Source organism: Bufo gargarizans, chromosome 4 (genome assembly GCF_014858855.1).
Source record: "Bufo gargarizans isolate SCDJY-AF-19 chromosome 4, ASM1485885v1, whole genome shotgun sequence".
Classification (NCBI taxonomy): domain Eukaryota; kingdom Metazoa; phylum Chordata; class Amphibia; order Anura; family Bufonidae; genus Bufo; species Bufo gargarizans.
This window is the reverse complement of record NC_058083.1, coordinates 287,202,270-287,219,638: the sequence shown is the minus strand read 5'-3', so window position 1 is coordinate 287,219,638 and position 17,369 is coordinate 287,202,270. Positions and strand designations below refer to the sequence as shown.

Here is a 17,369-nt window from a genome sequence, read left to right as displayed (position 1 = left end):
GGCATCAAGGTTTGGGGCTGCTTTGCTGCGTCAGGGCCTGAACGGATTGCTATCATCGAAGAAAAAATAAATTCCCAAGTTTATCAAGACATTTTCCACCATCTCAACAGAAGATGGGTGTTGCAACAGAAGTAAATCAACAACAGAATGGCTTAAACAGAAGAAAATACGCTTTCTGGAGTGGCCCAGTCAGAGTCCTGACCTCAACCCGATTGAGATGCTGTGGCATGACCTCAAGAAAGCGATTCACACCAGAATATTCCCAAGAATATTGCTGAACTGAAACAGTTCTGTAAAGAGGAATGGTCAAGAATTACTCCTGACCGTTGTGTACGTCTGATCTGCAACTACAGGAAACGTTTGGTTGAAGTTATTGCTGCAAAAAGAGGTTCAACCAGTTATTAAATCCAAGGGTTCACATACTTTTTCCACCTGCACTGCGAATGTTTACATGGTGTGTTCAATAAAAACATGGTAACATTTAATTCTTTGTGTGTTATTAGTTTAACCACCTCCGGACCGCCTAACGCAGATGTGCGGTCCGGAGGTGGCAGCCCTGCGCTCAACGACGCATATACGCGTCATCTCGCGAGGGCCGGGATTTCCTGTGAACGCGCGCACACAGGCGCGCGCACTCACAGGAACGGAAGGTAAGCGAGTGGATCTCCAGCCTGCCAGCGGCGATCGCTCGCTGGCAGGCTGGAGATCCGAATTTTTTAACCCCTAACAGGTATATTAGACGCTGTTTTCATAACAGCGTCTAATATACCTCCTACCTGGTCCTCTGGTGGTCCCTTTTGTTAGGATCGACCACCAGAGGACTCAGGTAGGTCAGTACAGGCGCACCAAACACTACACTACACCCCCCCCCCCCCGGTCACTTATTAACCCCTTATAAACCCATGATCACCCCATATAAACTCCCTGATCACCCCCCTGTCATTGATCACCGCCCTGTCATTGATCACCCCCGTCAGGCTCCGTTCAGACGTCCGTATGATTTTTACGGATACACGGATACATGGATCGGATCCGCAAAAAGCATACGGACGTCTGAATGGAGCCTTACAGGGGGGTGATCAATGACAGGCGGGTGATCACCCATATACACTCCCTGATCACCCCCTGTCATTGATCACCCCCCTGTCAGGCTCCATTCAGACGTCTGCATGATTTTTACGGATCCATGGATACGATCCGCAAAACACATGCGGACGTCTGAATGGAGCCTTACAGGGGGTGATCAATGACAGGCGGGTGATCACCCATATACACTCCCTGATCACCCCCTGTCATTGATAACCCCCCTGTAAGGCTCCATTCAGACGTCCGCATGTGTTTTGTGGATCCGATCCATGTATCCATGGATCCGTAAAAATCATGCGGACGTCTGAATGAAACCTTACAGGGGGGTGATCAATGACAGGCGGGTGATCACCCATATACACTCCCTGATCACCCACTGTCATTGATAACCCCCCTGTAAGGCTCCATTCAGACGTCCGCATGTGTTTTGTGGATCCGATCCATGTATCCGTAAAAATCATGCGGACGTCTGAATGAAGCCTTACAGGGGGGTGATCAATGACAGGCGGGTGATCACCCATATACACTCCCTGAACACCCCCTGTCATTGATCACCCCCCTGTCATTGATCACCCCCCTGTCAGGCTCCATTCAGACGTCCGCATGATTTTTACGGATCCATGGCTACATGGATCGGATCCGCAAAACACATGCGGACGTCTGAATGGAGCCTTACAGGGGGTGATCAATGACAGGCGGGTGATCACCCATATACACTCCCTGATCACCCCCTGTCATTGATCACCCCCCTGTAAGGCTCCATTCAGACGTCCGCATGATTTTTACGGATCCATGGATACATGGATCGGAACCGCAAAACACATGCGGATGTCTGAATGGAGCCTTACAGGGGGGGTGATCAGTGACAGGGGGGTGATCACCCTGATCAACCCCTGTCATTGATAACCCCCCTGTAAGGCTCCATTCAGACGTCCGCATGTGTTTTGTGGATCCGATCCAAGTATCCATGGATCCGTAAAAAATCATGCGGATGTCTGAATGGAGCCTTACAGGGGGGGTGATCAGTGACAGGGGGGTGATCACCCTGATCACCCCCTGTCATTGATAACCCCCCTGTAAGGCTCCATTCAGACGTCCGCATGTGTTTTGTGGATCCGATCCATGTATCCGTAAAAAATCATGCGGATGTCTGAATGGAGCCTTACAGGGGGGTGATCAGTGACAGGGGGGTGGTCACCCTGATTACCCTGATCACCCCCTGTCATTGATAACCCCCCTGTAAGGCTCCATTCAGACGTCCGCATGTGTTTTGTGGATCCGATCCATGTATCCATGGATCCGTAAAAAATCATGCGGATGTCTGAATGGAGCCTTACAGGGGGGGTGATCATTGACAGGGGGGTGATCACCCTGATCACCCCCTGTCATTGATAACCCCCCTGTAAGGCTCCATTCAGACGTCCGCATGTGTTTTGTGGATCCGATCCATGTATCCATGGATCCGTAAAAATCATGCGGATGTCTGAATGGAGCCTTACAGGGGGGGTGATCATTGACAGGGGGGTGATCACCCTGATCACCCCCCGTCATTGATAACCCCCCTGTAAGGCTCCATTCAGACGTCCGCATGTGTTTTGTGGATCCGATCCATGTATCCATGGATCCGTAAAAATCATGCGGATGTCTGAATGGAGCCTTACAGGGGGGGTGATCAGTGACAGGGGGGTGATCACCCTGATCACCCACTGTCATTGATAACCCCCCTGTAAGGCTACATTCAGACGTCCGCATGTGTTTTGCGGATCCGATCCATGGATCCGTAAAAATTATACGGACGTCTGAATGGAGCCTTACAGGGGGGTGATCAATGACAGGGGGGTGATCAGGGAGTCTACCCCCCCCCCGGTAAGGCTCCATTCAGACATTTTTTTTTGGCACAAGTTACCGGAAATTTTTTGTTTGTTTTTGTTTTTTCTTACAAAGTCTCATATTCCACTAACTTGTGTCAAAAAATAAAATCTCACATGGACGCACCATACCCCTCACGGAATCCAAATGCGTAAACATTTTTAGACATTTATATTCCAGACTTCTCACGCTTTAGGGCCCCTAAAAAGCCAGGGCAGTATAAATACCCCACATGTGACCCCATTTCGGAAAGAAGACACCCCAAGGTATTCCGTGAGGGGCATATTGAGTCCATGAAAGATTGAAATTTTTGTCCTAAGTTAGCGGAAAGTGAGACTTTGTGAGAAAAAAAAACAAAAATAAAAATCAATATCCGCTAACTTATGCAAAAAAAAAAAAAATTCTAGGAACTCGCCAGGCCCCTCATTGAATACCTTGGGGTGTCTTCTTTCCAAAGTGGGGTCACATGTGGGGTATTTATACTGCCCTGGCTTTTTAGGGGCCCGAAAGTGTGAGAAGAAGTCTGGGATCCAAATGTCTAAAAATGCCCTCCTAAAAGGAATTTGGGCCCCTTTGCGCATCTAGGCTGCAAAAAAGTGTCACACATCTGGTATCGCCGTACTCAGGAGAAGTTGGGGAATGTGTTTTGGGGTGTCATTTTACATATACCCATGCTGGGTGAGAAAAATATCTTGGTCAAATGCCAACTTTGTATAAAAAAATGGGAAAAGTTGTCTTTTGCCAAGATATTTCTCTCACCCAGCATGGGTATATGTAAAATGACCCCCCAAAACACATTGCCCAACTTCTCCTGAGTACGGCGATACCACATGTGTGACACTTTTTTGCAGCCAAGGTGGGCAAAGGGGCACATATTCCAAAGTGCACCTTTCGGATTTCGCAGGCGATTTTTTTACACATTTTGATTGCAAGGTACTTCTTACACATTTGGGCCCCTAAACTGCCAGGGCAGTATAACTACGCCACAAGTGACCCCATTTTGGAAAGAAGACACCCCAAGGTATTCCGTGAGGGGCATGGCGAGTTCCTAGAATTTTTTATTTTTTGTCGCAAGTTAGTGGAATATGAGACTTTGTAAGGAAAAAAGAGAAAAAAAAAAATCATCATTTTCCGCTAACTTGTGACAAAAAAAAAAAAATTCTAGGAACTCGCCATGCCCCTCACGGAATACCTTGGGGTGTCTTCTTTCCAAAATGGGGTCACTTGTGGCGTAGTTATACTGCCCTGGCAATTTAGGGGCCCAAATGTGTGAGAAGTACCTTGCAATCAAAATGTGTAAAAAATGGCCTGCAAAATCTGAAAGGTGCACTTTGGAATATGTGCCCCTTTGCCCACCTTGGCAGCAAAAAAGTGTGACACATCTGGTATCGCCGTACTCAGGAGAAGTTGGGGAATGTGTTTTGGGGTGTCATTTTACATATACCCATGCTGGGTGAGAGAAATATCTTGGCAAAAGACAACTTTTCCCATTTTTTTTATACAAAGTTGGCATTTGACCGAAATATTTTTCTCACCCAGCATGGGTATATGTAAAATGACACCCCAAAACACATTCCCCAACTTCTCCTGAGTACGGCGATACCAGATGTGTCACACTTTTTTGCTGCCAAGGTGGGCAAAGGGGCACATATTCCAAAGTGCACCTTTTGGATTTCACCGGTCATTTTTTACACATTTTGATTGCAAAGTTCTTCTCACACATTTGGGCCCCTAAATTGCCAGGGCAGTATAACTACCCCACAAGTGACCCCATTTTGGAAAGAAGACACCCCAAGGTATTCCGTGAGGGGCATGGCAAGTTCCTAGAATTTTTAATTTTTTGTCGCAAGTTAGTGGAATATGAGACTTTGTAAGAAAAAAAAAAAAAAAAAAAATCATCATCATTTTCCGCTAACTTGTGACAAAAAATAAAACGTTCTATGAACTCACTGTGCCCATCAGCGAATACCTTAGGGTGTCTACTTTCCGAAATGGGGTCATTTGTGGGGTTTTTCTACTGTTTGGGCATTGTAGAACCTCAGGAATCATGACAGGTGCTCAGAAAGTCAGAGCTGTTTCAAAAAGTGGAAATTCACATTTTTGTACCATAGTTTGTAAATGCTATAACTTTTACCCAAACCATTTTTTTTTTTTGCCCAAACATTTTTTTTTTATCAAAGACATGTAGAACAATAAATTTGGCGAAAAATTTATATATGGATGTCGTTTTTTTTGCAAAATTTTACAGATGAAAGTGAAAAATGTCATTTTTTTGCAAAAAAATCGTTACATTTGGATTAATAACAAAAAAAGTAAAAATGTCAGCAGCAATGAAATACCACCAAATGAAAGCTCTATTAGTGAGAAGAAAAGGAGGTAAAATTCATTTGGGTGGTAAGTTGCATGACCGAGCGATAAACGGTGAAAGGAGTGTAGTGCCGAAGTGTAAAAAGTGCTCTGGTCATGAAGGGGGTTTCACCTAGCGGGGCTGAAGTGGTTAAGCAGACTGTGATTGTCTATTGTGACAATCAGATCACATTTGATGACCAATTTGTGCAGAAATCCATATCATTCCAAAGGGTTCACATACTTTCTCTTGCAGCTGTACACTTTTTCAGAAATGGCTGCTTTAGTAACTACTTGCATTCCCTATACAGTAACAATTCTGGAGCATCTTTTTATATAGCTATGTTCTGCTATTCCGCTTTTATTCCTGCTAGAACTTTACAAATAAATGTACAACTGGGTATTATCAATTGTAGGTGTTTCTCTAAAATAGTAGAGGAATGGCACAACACAGAGTTATAAGACACTCCAGAATATTTTCATTTCATATGGAATACAATTACAGTATTCACTAAAACAGACATGTTAGAAGAGGTGACTTGTTCCATATAATTTGTGGGTTCTCACTACTATACATCATTCTATTCAAAGAGGACCTGGCATCATAAAATGCAGCATGATCTGCGGAAAGCAGGTTGGTAGGAGGAGCTGAGCAGATTGATATATACTGTAGTTTCATAGTTAACGATTGAGCAAAACTTGTAATTTATACCTTTAAATCCCTGCTCTTTTGGACTGTGTTATCAGTATTTATACCACTTACCTCATTATATCCAGTTGCTCTACTGCCAGCTAAGTTAGTACTGTAAGACTATAAAATACAAATACACAAAATACCACTAACTAGTAGTAATGATATAATCAGTTGTTTCAGATTTATTGTGCAGCAAACAATTAGCATTTCCTTACATATATACATTCTAATCCATAAATATTTCATAATAAATTGACACTAAAGACACCAAATACAATAATGTCAAATAATAGGCAAGTATATCACAAACAAAGGTGTTACAGAATAATATATTACTAGGGATAAAGTCACAGGATCATTACAATCTATTCACCATTCATCCTAGTTTGAGGTTTGTGGAGAGCGGTCTACATGGAACTAAAACAGCAAATATTAGTGCTATGTGAATCTACCAGGAGTTTGCAGCTTCCCTGCTATCTGGCAGCAGACTAAAGGCTGCATTTACAGCGGTGTGTTTGTAAAAGGCAACTTGATGGCAGTCTGTCATAAAATACAGTATGCTGTTGGCAAGAAACCACATAAGGGAAATCTGTATTGAGGTCATACATGGAGTAAATATAAAACATCCAAAAGAATAAATTATTCAAGAACTTTACCATAAAAGTAGAAAAAGGCACCAAAACATAGGGGGTCATTTATTTTAGATGCCAATCTTAACCCTTTTCACCTTCCTGCCCAGGCCATTTTTTTGCAAATCCAACATGTGTCACTTTATGTGGCAATAACTTTGGAACACTTATTTATCCAAGCCATTCTGAGATTGTTTTCTCGTGACACGTTGTACTTTATGACAGTGGCAAATTTAATTAAATATCTTTCACCTTTATTTATGAAAAAATCCAAAATTTTCAAAATTTCAATTTCCCTGCTTTTAAAACAGAAAGTGATACCTCATATAATATTTATTACTTAACATTCCCCATATGTCTACTTTATGTTGGCATCAGTTTGTAAATTTCATATTTTTTTTTTTAGGAAGTTAGAAGGCTTAGAATTTTAGAAGCAATTCTTCATTTTAAAGAAAATTTCCAAAACCAACTTTTTAAAGGACCAGTTTAGGTCTGAAGTCACTTTGTGGGGCTTACAAAGTGGAAACCTCCCATAAATGACCACATTGTAGAAACTACACTCTTCAAGCTACTCAAAACTGATTTTACAAACTTTGTTAACCCGGGAACAGCCGGTCCCCTGCAGCTGATCGGGCGGGCGCAGCTCCTGCACCCGCCCGATCAGCGAGCCGTAATAGTATAGCGCTGGGCGGCAAGTCACGTCCCGCTGTGCTGTACTATTACGGCGCTGGTCGGGAAGGGGTTAATAAGCCCCTATAGAGGCGCAGACCTCTTCATAACTTTGGCGGATCCAACGCAGCTTCCAAATGTATGACAGCTTCCTTGCTGCGGGGAAAGTCGCAGATTGCGGTGCAACTAACCACTGTGCTGAAATCTGCACCTGAAATATGCCTAATAGAAGTGTTTTTCAGCTTCATAAATGACCCCCATAAGTTAGTATGATCAAACATCAGCATATATACATACACGGCAAGATACAGTCTAGACTCTGATAGCGCAACACTCCAGAACAGAAGAGAACAGAACTGCAAGATACTTTGAAAGATCAGAAACAGACTGAAAAGAGATAGTACATTATGAAGCAACTCTTATGAAACAAAGGTATAACCATACATAGCTTCATTTATATCTGACTTACTGGTTTTTGTACACTTTTCTATGACTGCCCGTAAAGTCAACATATCCATTTAGAGAAATTGTACAGTTTATGGTCACACACGTTCATAAAATTTTCAAATAAGGCACAATGCATTGGTCAAGACTTTTGTTCAACAAAATTATTTGGCCATTGTTAAAGGGGTTGTCCAACATGTTGATATTGATGGCCTATGCTCAGGATAGGTCATCAATATCTTATCGGAGTTGGTCTGACTCCCGGGACTCCCACAGATCAGCTGCTTGAAGAGGTCACTGCGGCAGGATTGCCAACTAGAATTTTTCTTTTTTCTGGACAACTGATCCCAAAATCACGGACAGCCAACTATTTTTTATGGACAAATTGGAAAACCATAATGAATGATAAAGATTATAGGTAATACAGGTCTATAGTTCAATATACTGATAAGAACTCATTACCACCATTTACTATGAGCAGCGAAATGACGAAAATTACCACCAAAATAATCTAATCAAGTGTTACCTGCCTTAAAAAAAAATCACGGACACAGGAAAAACATTGTCTATTTTTACGGACTGTCCAGAAATGGATGGTACCACTTGGAACCGAATCAGAGTTCGGGAAATGTTTTTTTACAGTACAAATTCATTTATGAAGCAATAACTTCAGAGCCAATACATTCTAATACTGTACATCAGAGCCAATACATTCTAATACTGTATAAAGCTCCTGCTTCGTACAGTATTGGAACAAAGTTTCATGCAAATCAACTTCGGATGTTTCATCCGAAGTCGATTTGCTCATCCCTAATTTTCAACATGCACATGTGGGGTTGATGACTGGGTACCCACATATTTTTGTCTTTATATCTTATGTCTTATTGTAACCTCATGAACTTGCATTACTGTGCAAAACACAGATGTTTGAGGGTACAATATATGTTGTTCACTCTGGAGGTGATGTAAGTTCTTGCAGGCACAGAATAAATGCAAGCCAGAAGCTTTCATATGAGAGAAGTCTACATAAACCATTGCTGCCTAGTACATAACTCATGAAAGAAAGCGAGAATCATCCTGATGGTAATGATAATCAGATCCTTATTGCACAATTTTTTTTAACAACCACTCGTTTATTGTGGATTGAAAAGTTGTCATGTTTAAAGGGGCCTTAAAGGTTATGGACACATGGAAAACAAAGAGATCTTAAGGTTTATTGATCAGTGGGGGTCCAACTGCTAGAGAACAGGGGTCCAGTTCCCCAGTCCTGGTGGAGTGGCAGGTGAAGCATATGCACCCTGCCGTTCCATTCATTGTCTAAGGGACCTCTGAAAATAGGTGAGCACTGTACTCTGCTATCTTCAGCAGTCCTATAGAGAAAGAACATGGAATCTCCATACTTGGGATTGGTGATGGTCCCAGTGATTGGAACCTCACAGATCAGGCAGTTATCCCCTATTCTGTGGACAGGAAATAACTTATACTTGGCATAACCCCTTTAAAAAAATATATATATATATATTGGGGGCAAAAGATGAACTATGTGCTGGATGTTAGGTCTGCATGTCAAGGATGCTACTGCCTTTGGTACCTCATATGTACTAGCACTTTGTTCTTGTACTGATTACCCCTTGTACAGCTCTTCTTCCTTGTGCTGACAGATTAATGCCCCTCCCTCTGATAAAGTACAGCCTGTCAGATCTACGCCCCATGAAGACTTGACTGCTTTCCCCCTCTCCACACTCTCATCTGCATTTACAACCTTCCCCGTCCTTTCTGTTGACAACTATATCACTGAGAGAAGGGCAAGGGAGAGCATATGGAACCAAGAGCAATGCCCTGTTGGATTTTGATAGAAGTATCAACACAGTTAAATGTGTGCAGGATCTACTTAGACTCTACATAAGCAACATTCTCAGAATTTTTTGATGAAGACTATTCATAATGTTGCTTGTTGCAATTGCATTTAGAAAGCAAATAAACAATAACTAATTAAAAAAATTCAGGGTGAAGCTATCCATATCAGTTGGGCCATGTATGGATGGAGTAGAGTTAACACTCCTGTTTCCTGAGATTTCTGAGTTGTGTTATCTAATCTAAGCAAACACCTTCAATTGCTTTTCAATGGCTTTTGTCTCAAGATAACGCGATGGGTTAAGAAATTTGAGTTAAGAGCTGGAGTGCTAACCCTGCTCCATCTGTATGTTCCAATGCATTTTCAATTTCAGGATAAAGGTATTTTTGTATAAAAGTTGTATAACTCATAAGTAATGTTCTCGTGATCACTGTATGTTCAAGTAATAGAATGTTTTCCAGTTACCCTAAACTTTTCTTTTCATTTAAATTTACTAAAAGGAGAAAAAATGAATATAGCACCCGATAGTGTCCAATGCTTCTATTGTGACAATACTTGTATGAAGAAAATGACATCAACATTTACATGTACAGATAAAATCTGAAATCCTGACTTCCCGAAATTATGCCATGGCTGTATGAGAACAATAAAAGAATTCTGCCTTACACAGTAACATCCCCTTCAGTTTCCAGTTAACTGAACAGCTAACCGTTTCCTGGCTGCTATGGTCTCAGGCAGAGACTGGAACATTCAATACTGTGATAGAATCCCAATAAAACATCTATTAAGACACATACAAAAATATTGCTAAGTATATCACTTTAAATACGGCAGCATTAATCCACTTCAGAGAGGAGTCCTTGATTATTGCACTGGGCGGACCTATTACATACAATATCTATATCCGGAATATAAAATGGAGTAAGTAACGGTACTGGAGGCATTTCCAGCTGTGTGCTTTTGCATGATAACATTGATAATATGGATAACGACAAATATTTGGAGAACGACTGGTAACATTTATGTAAAATAATGGTCCTGAGAACGGTATGCAGTTTGAACGAGGAAGTACACTTCGGAAGAAATGTCAACTTGCATAAAGTGATGTAATGTGCATTACTGGCATGGTTTGGCACTACTTCTGATTTCTGTCTCCATCGCTCCAGTACTGGTCTGTCTGCATTTCAGTAAGCCGGGATAACGTGCGCTGAAACGCAAAAATTTCCTCTTCTCCTGTGAACATGGACAATTCTTCAGATACCTCCTGCACAAGTAAAGAAGAATAACGACAACAGACCTTTATCAGATTAGTTTAGGATCGATACATGAAGTAAACTAGGTCATCAGTAAAAAAATCTTGTAAAACCCTCTTAAATAGGACAGACAGACAAATATCAGATTATCTGAATCTTTGCTTTTGCCTCTTAGGGGCTCATAGAGGCTGTCCCTGCATCCTGTCCAATGTCATTAATACAAGAAGTAATCACAATACATGTTCCTGCATTAATGTATAAAAGTAAAGTAACTAATAGTACAATACAAATATCACAACAGTAGCAGATATCGTGATGCACTTAGTGTCTACAAACCTGGTTAATTTCAAGGTCATCAAGGAGTATTCTAGACTCTACATCCACAGAATCTTTTAGCTTTTGCATGAACAAGCTCTGCAAAGGTGTTTCTGCAGAGCAAACAACACGAACCTTAAAAAAAAAAATTGCGTGATTAGTACAGTAATTTTTAAACCTTTTCACGAAGTTTACTTTGGTTGTAGGTCTTGGTGCTGGTGCAAGATGATGTTGTAGGTCTTTGGTGCTGGTCTGTGGGTTGACTCTGACTGTTCTCACCATTCGTCGCTTCTGTCTATCCAAGATGTTTCTTGGTCTGCCACTTCGAGCCTTAACTTGAACTGAGCCTGTGGTCTTCCATTTCCTCAATATGTTCCTAACTGTGGAAACAGACAGCCGAAATCTCTGAGAAATCTCTGTATCCTTCCCCTAAACCATGATGGTGAACAATCTTTGTCTTCAGGTCATTTGAGAGTTGTTTTGAGACCCCCATGTTGCTACTCTTCAGAGAAAATTAAAAGAGGGAAACTTACAATTGACCCCCTTAAATGGTCTTACTCATAATTGGATTCACCTGTGTATGTAGGTCAGGGGTCACTGAGCTTACCAAGCCAATTTGAGTTCCAATAATTAGTTCTAAAGGTTTTTGGAATCAATAAAATGACAACAGCTCCCAAATGTATGCACCTGCCTAATTTTGTTTAAACAATTATAGCACACTTTCTGTAAATCCAATAAACTTCATTTAGCTTCTCAAATATCACTGTGTGTCTCCTATATGATATATTTAACTGACATATTTTATCGTAACAACCAACGATTTATACAGGAAAATAATGATGATTAACAAGGTTGCCCAAACTTTCGCATCGCACTGTATGTCCTATCCTGCAGAAAATGGATAACAAACTTGGCACGACTCCTTTGAACAGATAGTCTCCCCTAGAAGTATTTCTTTTAGAGAATATTGTGCCTTACAGAAGAACACAGAGTGCCTACAGCTCCATATGGTCATGTATACACATAGCCTATAATAGGTCTGATATATACCTGAAGAGTGTCCCTTTTGGCATATATTCAGGCAGTATGAGTTGCCCCACTTATTCTTAGTCATGTATGTACCGTACATAATTGATTTTTCGGCACGGCAACAAGAATAAGAATCTTTTAAAAGAGCGGAGATGGGTGATTCTGCCCATTTTATTTTGCTGGTGATGTAGCCATATGAAAACTTTTTTTTTTTACAGAATGAATTTTATTTGTTAGTGACACAATTTTAGGGTACATAAAACCTATTGATTATCTTTTAATAACATTTTTGGTGTGATAATAGGGAAAGAAGATACCCCACCATTGTTCTTTGCACTTTAAAGGATACGGACCCCTTTGTAAAAATAAAAATAAAAAAAGAATTACACCATTTAATTTATTTTGTGGAGAAAATAATTTCTCCAATTGGTTGTGTTTATATTTTTTTTCATTTCTGTTCTTCAGCCTGCTGTGCTTCCTATAACTGCTTGAAATAACTGTTTAACCCCTTCCATGCTGCGATGCCCCCACCCCAGTTCAGCCCCCGCCCCCCCCCTTAAAGATGCAGAGCGCGCAGGGACCTCTGTATGAAGGGGCTAACCATCGGGCCACTGCTCTACTGTGGCAGTGGCTCGATGCTTGAAGGGTAAACTGAGGGAGGGAGCCGCCCTCCCCCATCGGCAGCGTCCCGATGGTTACCATGCCAAGCATCTGGCTTGCCGTGGTATAGCTAAACCTGATCAGGCACCTGCTAAAGACAGGAGCCTAATCATGCTTGGGTCTCTTTCACATGAACATGTGTCCCCCGTGGCCGTGCTGCGAACCGCAAATTGTAATCCGCAATGCACGGGCACCGACGGTGGGCCAGCCGCATGCGGGTCGCAACCCCATTCGCTTGAATGGATTCTGGGATCCCTCCGTTCCGCAAAAAGACAGAACAAGTTCTATCTTTTTACGGTACGGAAGAACGGAACTGAACCCCACAGAAGCACTCCGTAGTTCTTCCGTTCCGTATCTCTGGAACGCACACGGCCGGTGCCCCGTGTACTGTCTTCAAGAACCAAGTGGGTCTGGGTAAAAAAGTTAAAAAATAAAAACAATAAATAAAAATCTTCTTCCTATATCCACACATAAATTTGTAAAAAAAATTAAAAAAACACTAAACAGGTTTGGTATCGCTGCGTCCATAAGGACCTGATCTATAAAAGGATCATGTTACTTGCACAGTGAACACCATTAAAAAAATAAAAAATATGATGGAATTGCAATTTTGACCACAACACTTCCCAAAAAAAGGTATAAAAAGTGATCAAAAAGTCATATGTACCGAAAATTAGTACCATTTAAACCTCATCCCACAAAAAATGAGCTCCTACATAAGCCAATCGTCCAAAAATTTAAAAAAATATGGCTTTCAGAATATTGAGACACAAAAACATGATTTTTTTTTTCAAACCTGCTTTTATTGTATAAAGTAAAGTAAAAAAAATTTACATATTAGGTATCGTCATGTCTGTAACGACCTGCTCTATAAAAATAGTATGTGATCCAACCCATCTGGTGAACACCATAAAAAAAAAAACAATAATAATTTTTATATATATATATATATATATATATATATATATATATATATACACACACACACACAGACAAAAATAACTGGCAGCACCACCTTGTTGGTGGGTGCAAAGTCCAAGTACGGCAACTGGATATTACCCACTTCAATATAAAGAAAAAATTGGACTGCACTCCAGACGGTTCCTTATGGTAAAACGAGTGAAGTTTATTCACACATGTGATAGCAGCAAAAAAGCGACGTTTCGGCTCAACATGAGCCTTTCTCGAGGAAGGCTCATGTTGAGCCGAAACGTCGCTTTTTTTGCTGCTATCACATGTGTGAATAAACTTCACTCGTTTTACCATAAGGAACCGTCTGGAGTGCAGTCCAATTTTTTCTTTATATATATATATATATATATATATATATATATATATCTATATATATAAAAATGTGCCCAAAAATCCATTTTTTTTATCACCTTACATCACAAAGTGTAATACCAAGCGATCAAAAATTCATATGTGCCCCATAATGGTACCAATCAAACCACCATCTCATCCTGCAAAAAATGAGACCCTACCTAAGACAATCGTCCCCAAAAAATCAGAAAATTAAAACACAAAAACATGATTTTTTCAATTTTTTCTTGTGTAAATCCAAAATAAAATAAAAAGTAGACATATTAGGTATCGCTGCGTCGTTACGACCTGCTCTATAAAAATATCACACTACCTACTGTCAGGTGAACATTGTAAAAAACAAAAAATAAAACAGCTATTTTTTGTTATCTTGCCTTATAAAAAGAGTAATATATACTCACACACACACACACACACACACAATGCACAACTACCTCTAGCAACAGATTTATATACTGCAGGAATAACCCTAATATAGAACAATGGCAGCATATCAGGCCAAACATAAATATGGAAGTGCAGACCAATGGATCAGGCAACAAATCCAGGACAATATAAGAATTAAAAAAAAAAATTGCAGAACTCTCACAAAAAAAAAAAGGAGTGAAAAGAAAAACACTTTATTCACCCCTGTGGTCGCAACTAGGGATGAGTGAACTTGTGTTTCAAGTTTGGCGTACAAGGTTCAGGTTCGGGTTATGTAAGGATTCCGTTATGGATTCTGCTACCACGGACCATAACTAAGGGTCCATTCACACGTCCGCAAAATGGGTCCGCATCCGTTCCGCAATTTTGCTGAAGGAGTGTGGACCCGTTCATTTTCAACGGGGCCATAAAAGATGCAGACACCACACCATGTGCTGTCCGCATCTCCATTCCGCGGCCACGCAAAAAAATAGAGCATGTCCTATTCTTATCCGCAGCCAAGAATTGGTATTTTTATCAGTGTCGGCCATGTGCGGTGCGCAAAATGCGGAACGCACATGGCCGGCGTCAGTTTGGCGGAGCCGCAATTTGTGGACCGCAGAATAGTTGCGGACGTGTGAACGGACCCTTAGGCCCCTTTCACGCAAGCTAGTTTTCCGCGCGGGTGTGATGCGTGACCTAAACGCATAGCACCCACACTTAATCCTAACACATTCATTTCGATAGGTCTGTGTACATGAGCATTTTTTTTTCACGCATTAGTTCTGCGTTGCATGAAAAACGCAGCATGTTCTATATTCTGCGTTTTTCACACAGCCCTGGCCCCATAGAAGTAAACAACTGAACGCAATCACAGACCAAACTGACTGAACTTGCTTGCAAAATGGTGCGAGTTTCACTGAACACACTGTGAACGCATCCGGACCTAATCAGTCACGCTTGCGTGGAAGAGGCCTTATGGTTCCGTGGTAGCGGAATCCATAACAGAATTCTTAGATAACCTGAATCTTGTACGCCGAACTTGCAACAAAAGTTCACTCAACACTAGTTGCAATGTTTTAGCTCGTAGGTTAAAAAACAGTGAATGAGCTGAAAACATTGTGACCACAGGAGTGAATAAAGTGTTTGAGAGTTACATAGTTATTACGGTTGAAAAAAAGACATAAATCCATCAAGTTCAACCAAGGGATAGATGGGGACGCGAATCCCAGAAGGAATTGAGACTCAGATTTCTACACATTTTCATAAGCATTTATGTTGTTTACTTTTAAGAATGTGTCTAGAGCCTTTTTAAAAAACTGTCTACTGTCCCTGCTGTGACCACGTCCTGAGGAAGTCTATTCCACAGATTCACAGTTCTTACAGTAAAGAAGCTTTGACGCTTCTGGAGACTGAACTTTTTCTTCTCTAGTCAGAGGCAGTGCCCCCTTGTCTTTTGAGCGCATTTTACATGGAACAGTTTTTCACAGTATTTTTTGTATGGCCCATTTATAGATTTGGATAAGTTAATCATGTCCCTCCTTAGACGTCTCTTCTCAAGACTAAATAAATGTAATTCTTTTAACGTTTCTTCATAACTAAGACCCTCCATGCCCCTTATCAGTTTAGTCGCTCTCCTCTGTACTTTTTCCAGCTGTAGTGCGTCCTTTCTATGAATTGGTGCTTAGAACTGAACTGCATATTCCATATGAAGCCGCACCAATGCTTTGTAAAGTGGTAAAGTGGTAGTATTACATCCCTGCCCCGCGAGTCCATGCCTCGTTTAATGCATAACAATATCTTGGTGGCCTTAGAAGCAGCTGATTGACATTGTGTGCTGTAATTTAATCTACCATCCACAAGGACACCCAAATCTTTCTCTATAAGTGACTCTCCCAGTGTTACATCAACTAGGACATACAGTTGTGTTCAAAATAATAGCAGTCAGACATCACTAACCTGATCAATCACTGTTTTTGGTAGAAATGATATTTCTACATGGTAAATAATTTACTAGCAGGTGTAGTAGAGTAATAGAAATCCAACAGACCCAACAGTCATGACATGCATGCTGCTGATTCTGTGTAATTGAATTAATAATTGAAAGGGGCATGTTCAAAATAATAGCAGTGTGGAGTTCAGTGAGTAAGGTCATTCATTCTTTGAAAAGCAGGTGGCAATTATTGCCCTTATTTAAGGAAGGAAGGCAGCAAATGTTGTATATGCTGGTTACAGTGCCTCTGAAATTCTGAGGAAAATGGCTCGTTCCAGACATTGTTCAGAAGAACAGCGTACCTTGAATAAAAAGTTGATTGGAGAGGGGACAACATATAAAGAAGTGCAGAAAATGATAGGCTGCTCAGTTAAAATGATCGCAAATGCTTTAAAATGGCAACCCAAACCTGAAAGACGTGGAAGAAAGCGAAAAACTACCATGCGAATGGATAGAAGAATAGCCAAAATGGCAAGGACTCAGCCAACAATCAGCTCCAGGAAGATCAAAGAAGGTCTAAAAGTTACCTGTGAGTACTGTTACAATTAGAAGACGCCTACATGAAGCCAAGCTATCTGCAAGAAGCCCCCGCAAAGTCCCACTGTTGAAAAAAAGACATGTGCTGAAGAGGTTACAATTTGCCAAAGAGCACATTGACTGGCCTAAGGAGACATTGTGTGGACTGATGAAAGTAAGATTGTTCTTTTTGGGTCTAGTGGTTGGAGACAGTTTGTCAGATGACCCCCAAACACTGAATTCAAGCCACAGTACACTGTGAAGACAGTGAAGCATGGTGGCG

General features: G+C 41.0%; 1 protein-coding gene across 1 annotated transcript in view; it reads right to left on the bottom strand.

The window, feature by feature from the left end:
• Positions 1-8,429: 8,429 nt before the first annotated feature.
• Positions 8,430-17,369, bottom strand: part of AFG1L (AFG1 like ATPase) — a 138,605-nt gene continuing 129,665 nt past the window's right edge. Inside the window, exons 12-13 of the mRNA XM_044292093.1 lie at positions 11,182-11,295; positions 8,430-10,856 (exon numbers count right to left, since the gene is read on the bottom strand). Of these exons, the coding sequence (XP_044148028.1) occupies positions 10,728-10,856; positions 11,182-11,295 (243 nt within the window). The 3' untranslated portion in view covers positions 8,430-10,727. The remainder of the gene's footprint in view (positions 10,857-11,181; positions 11,296-17,369) is intronic.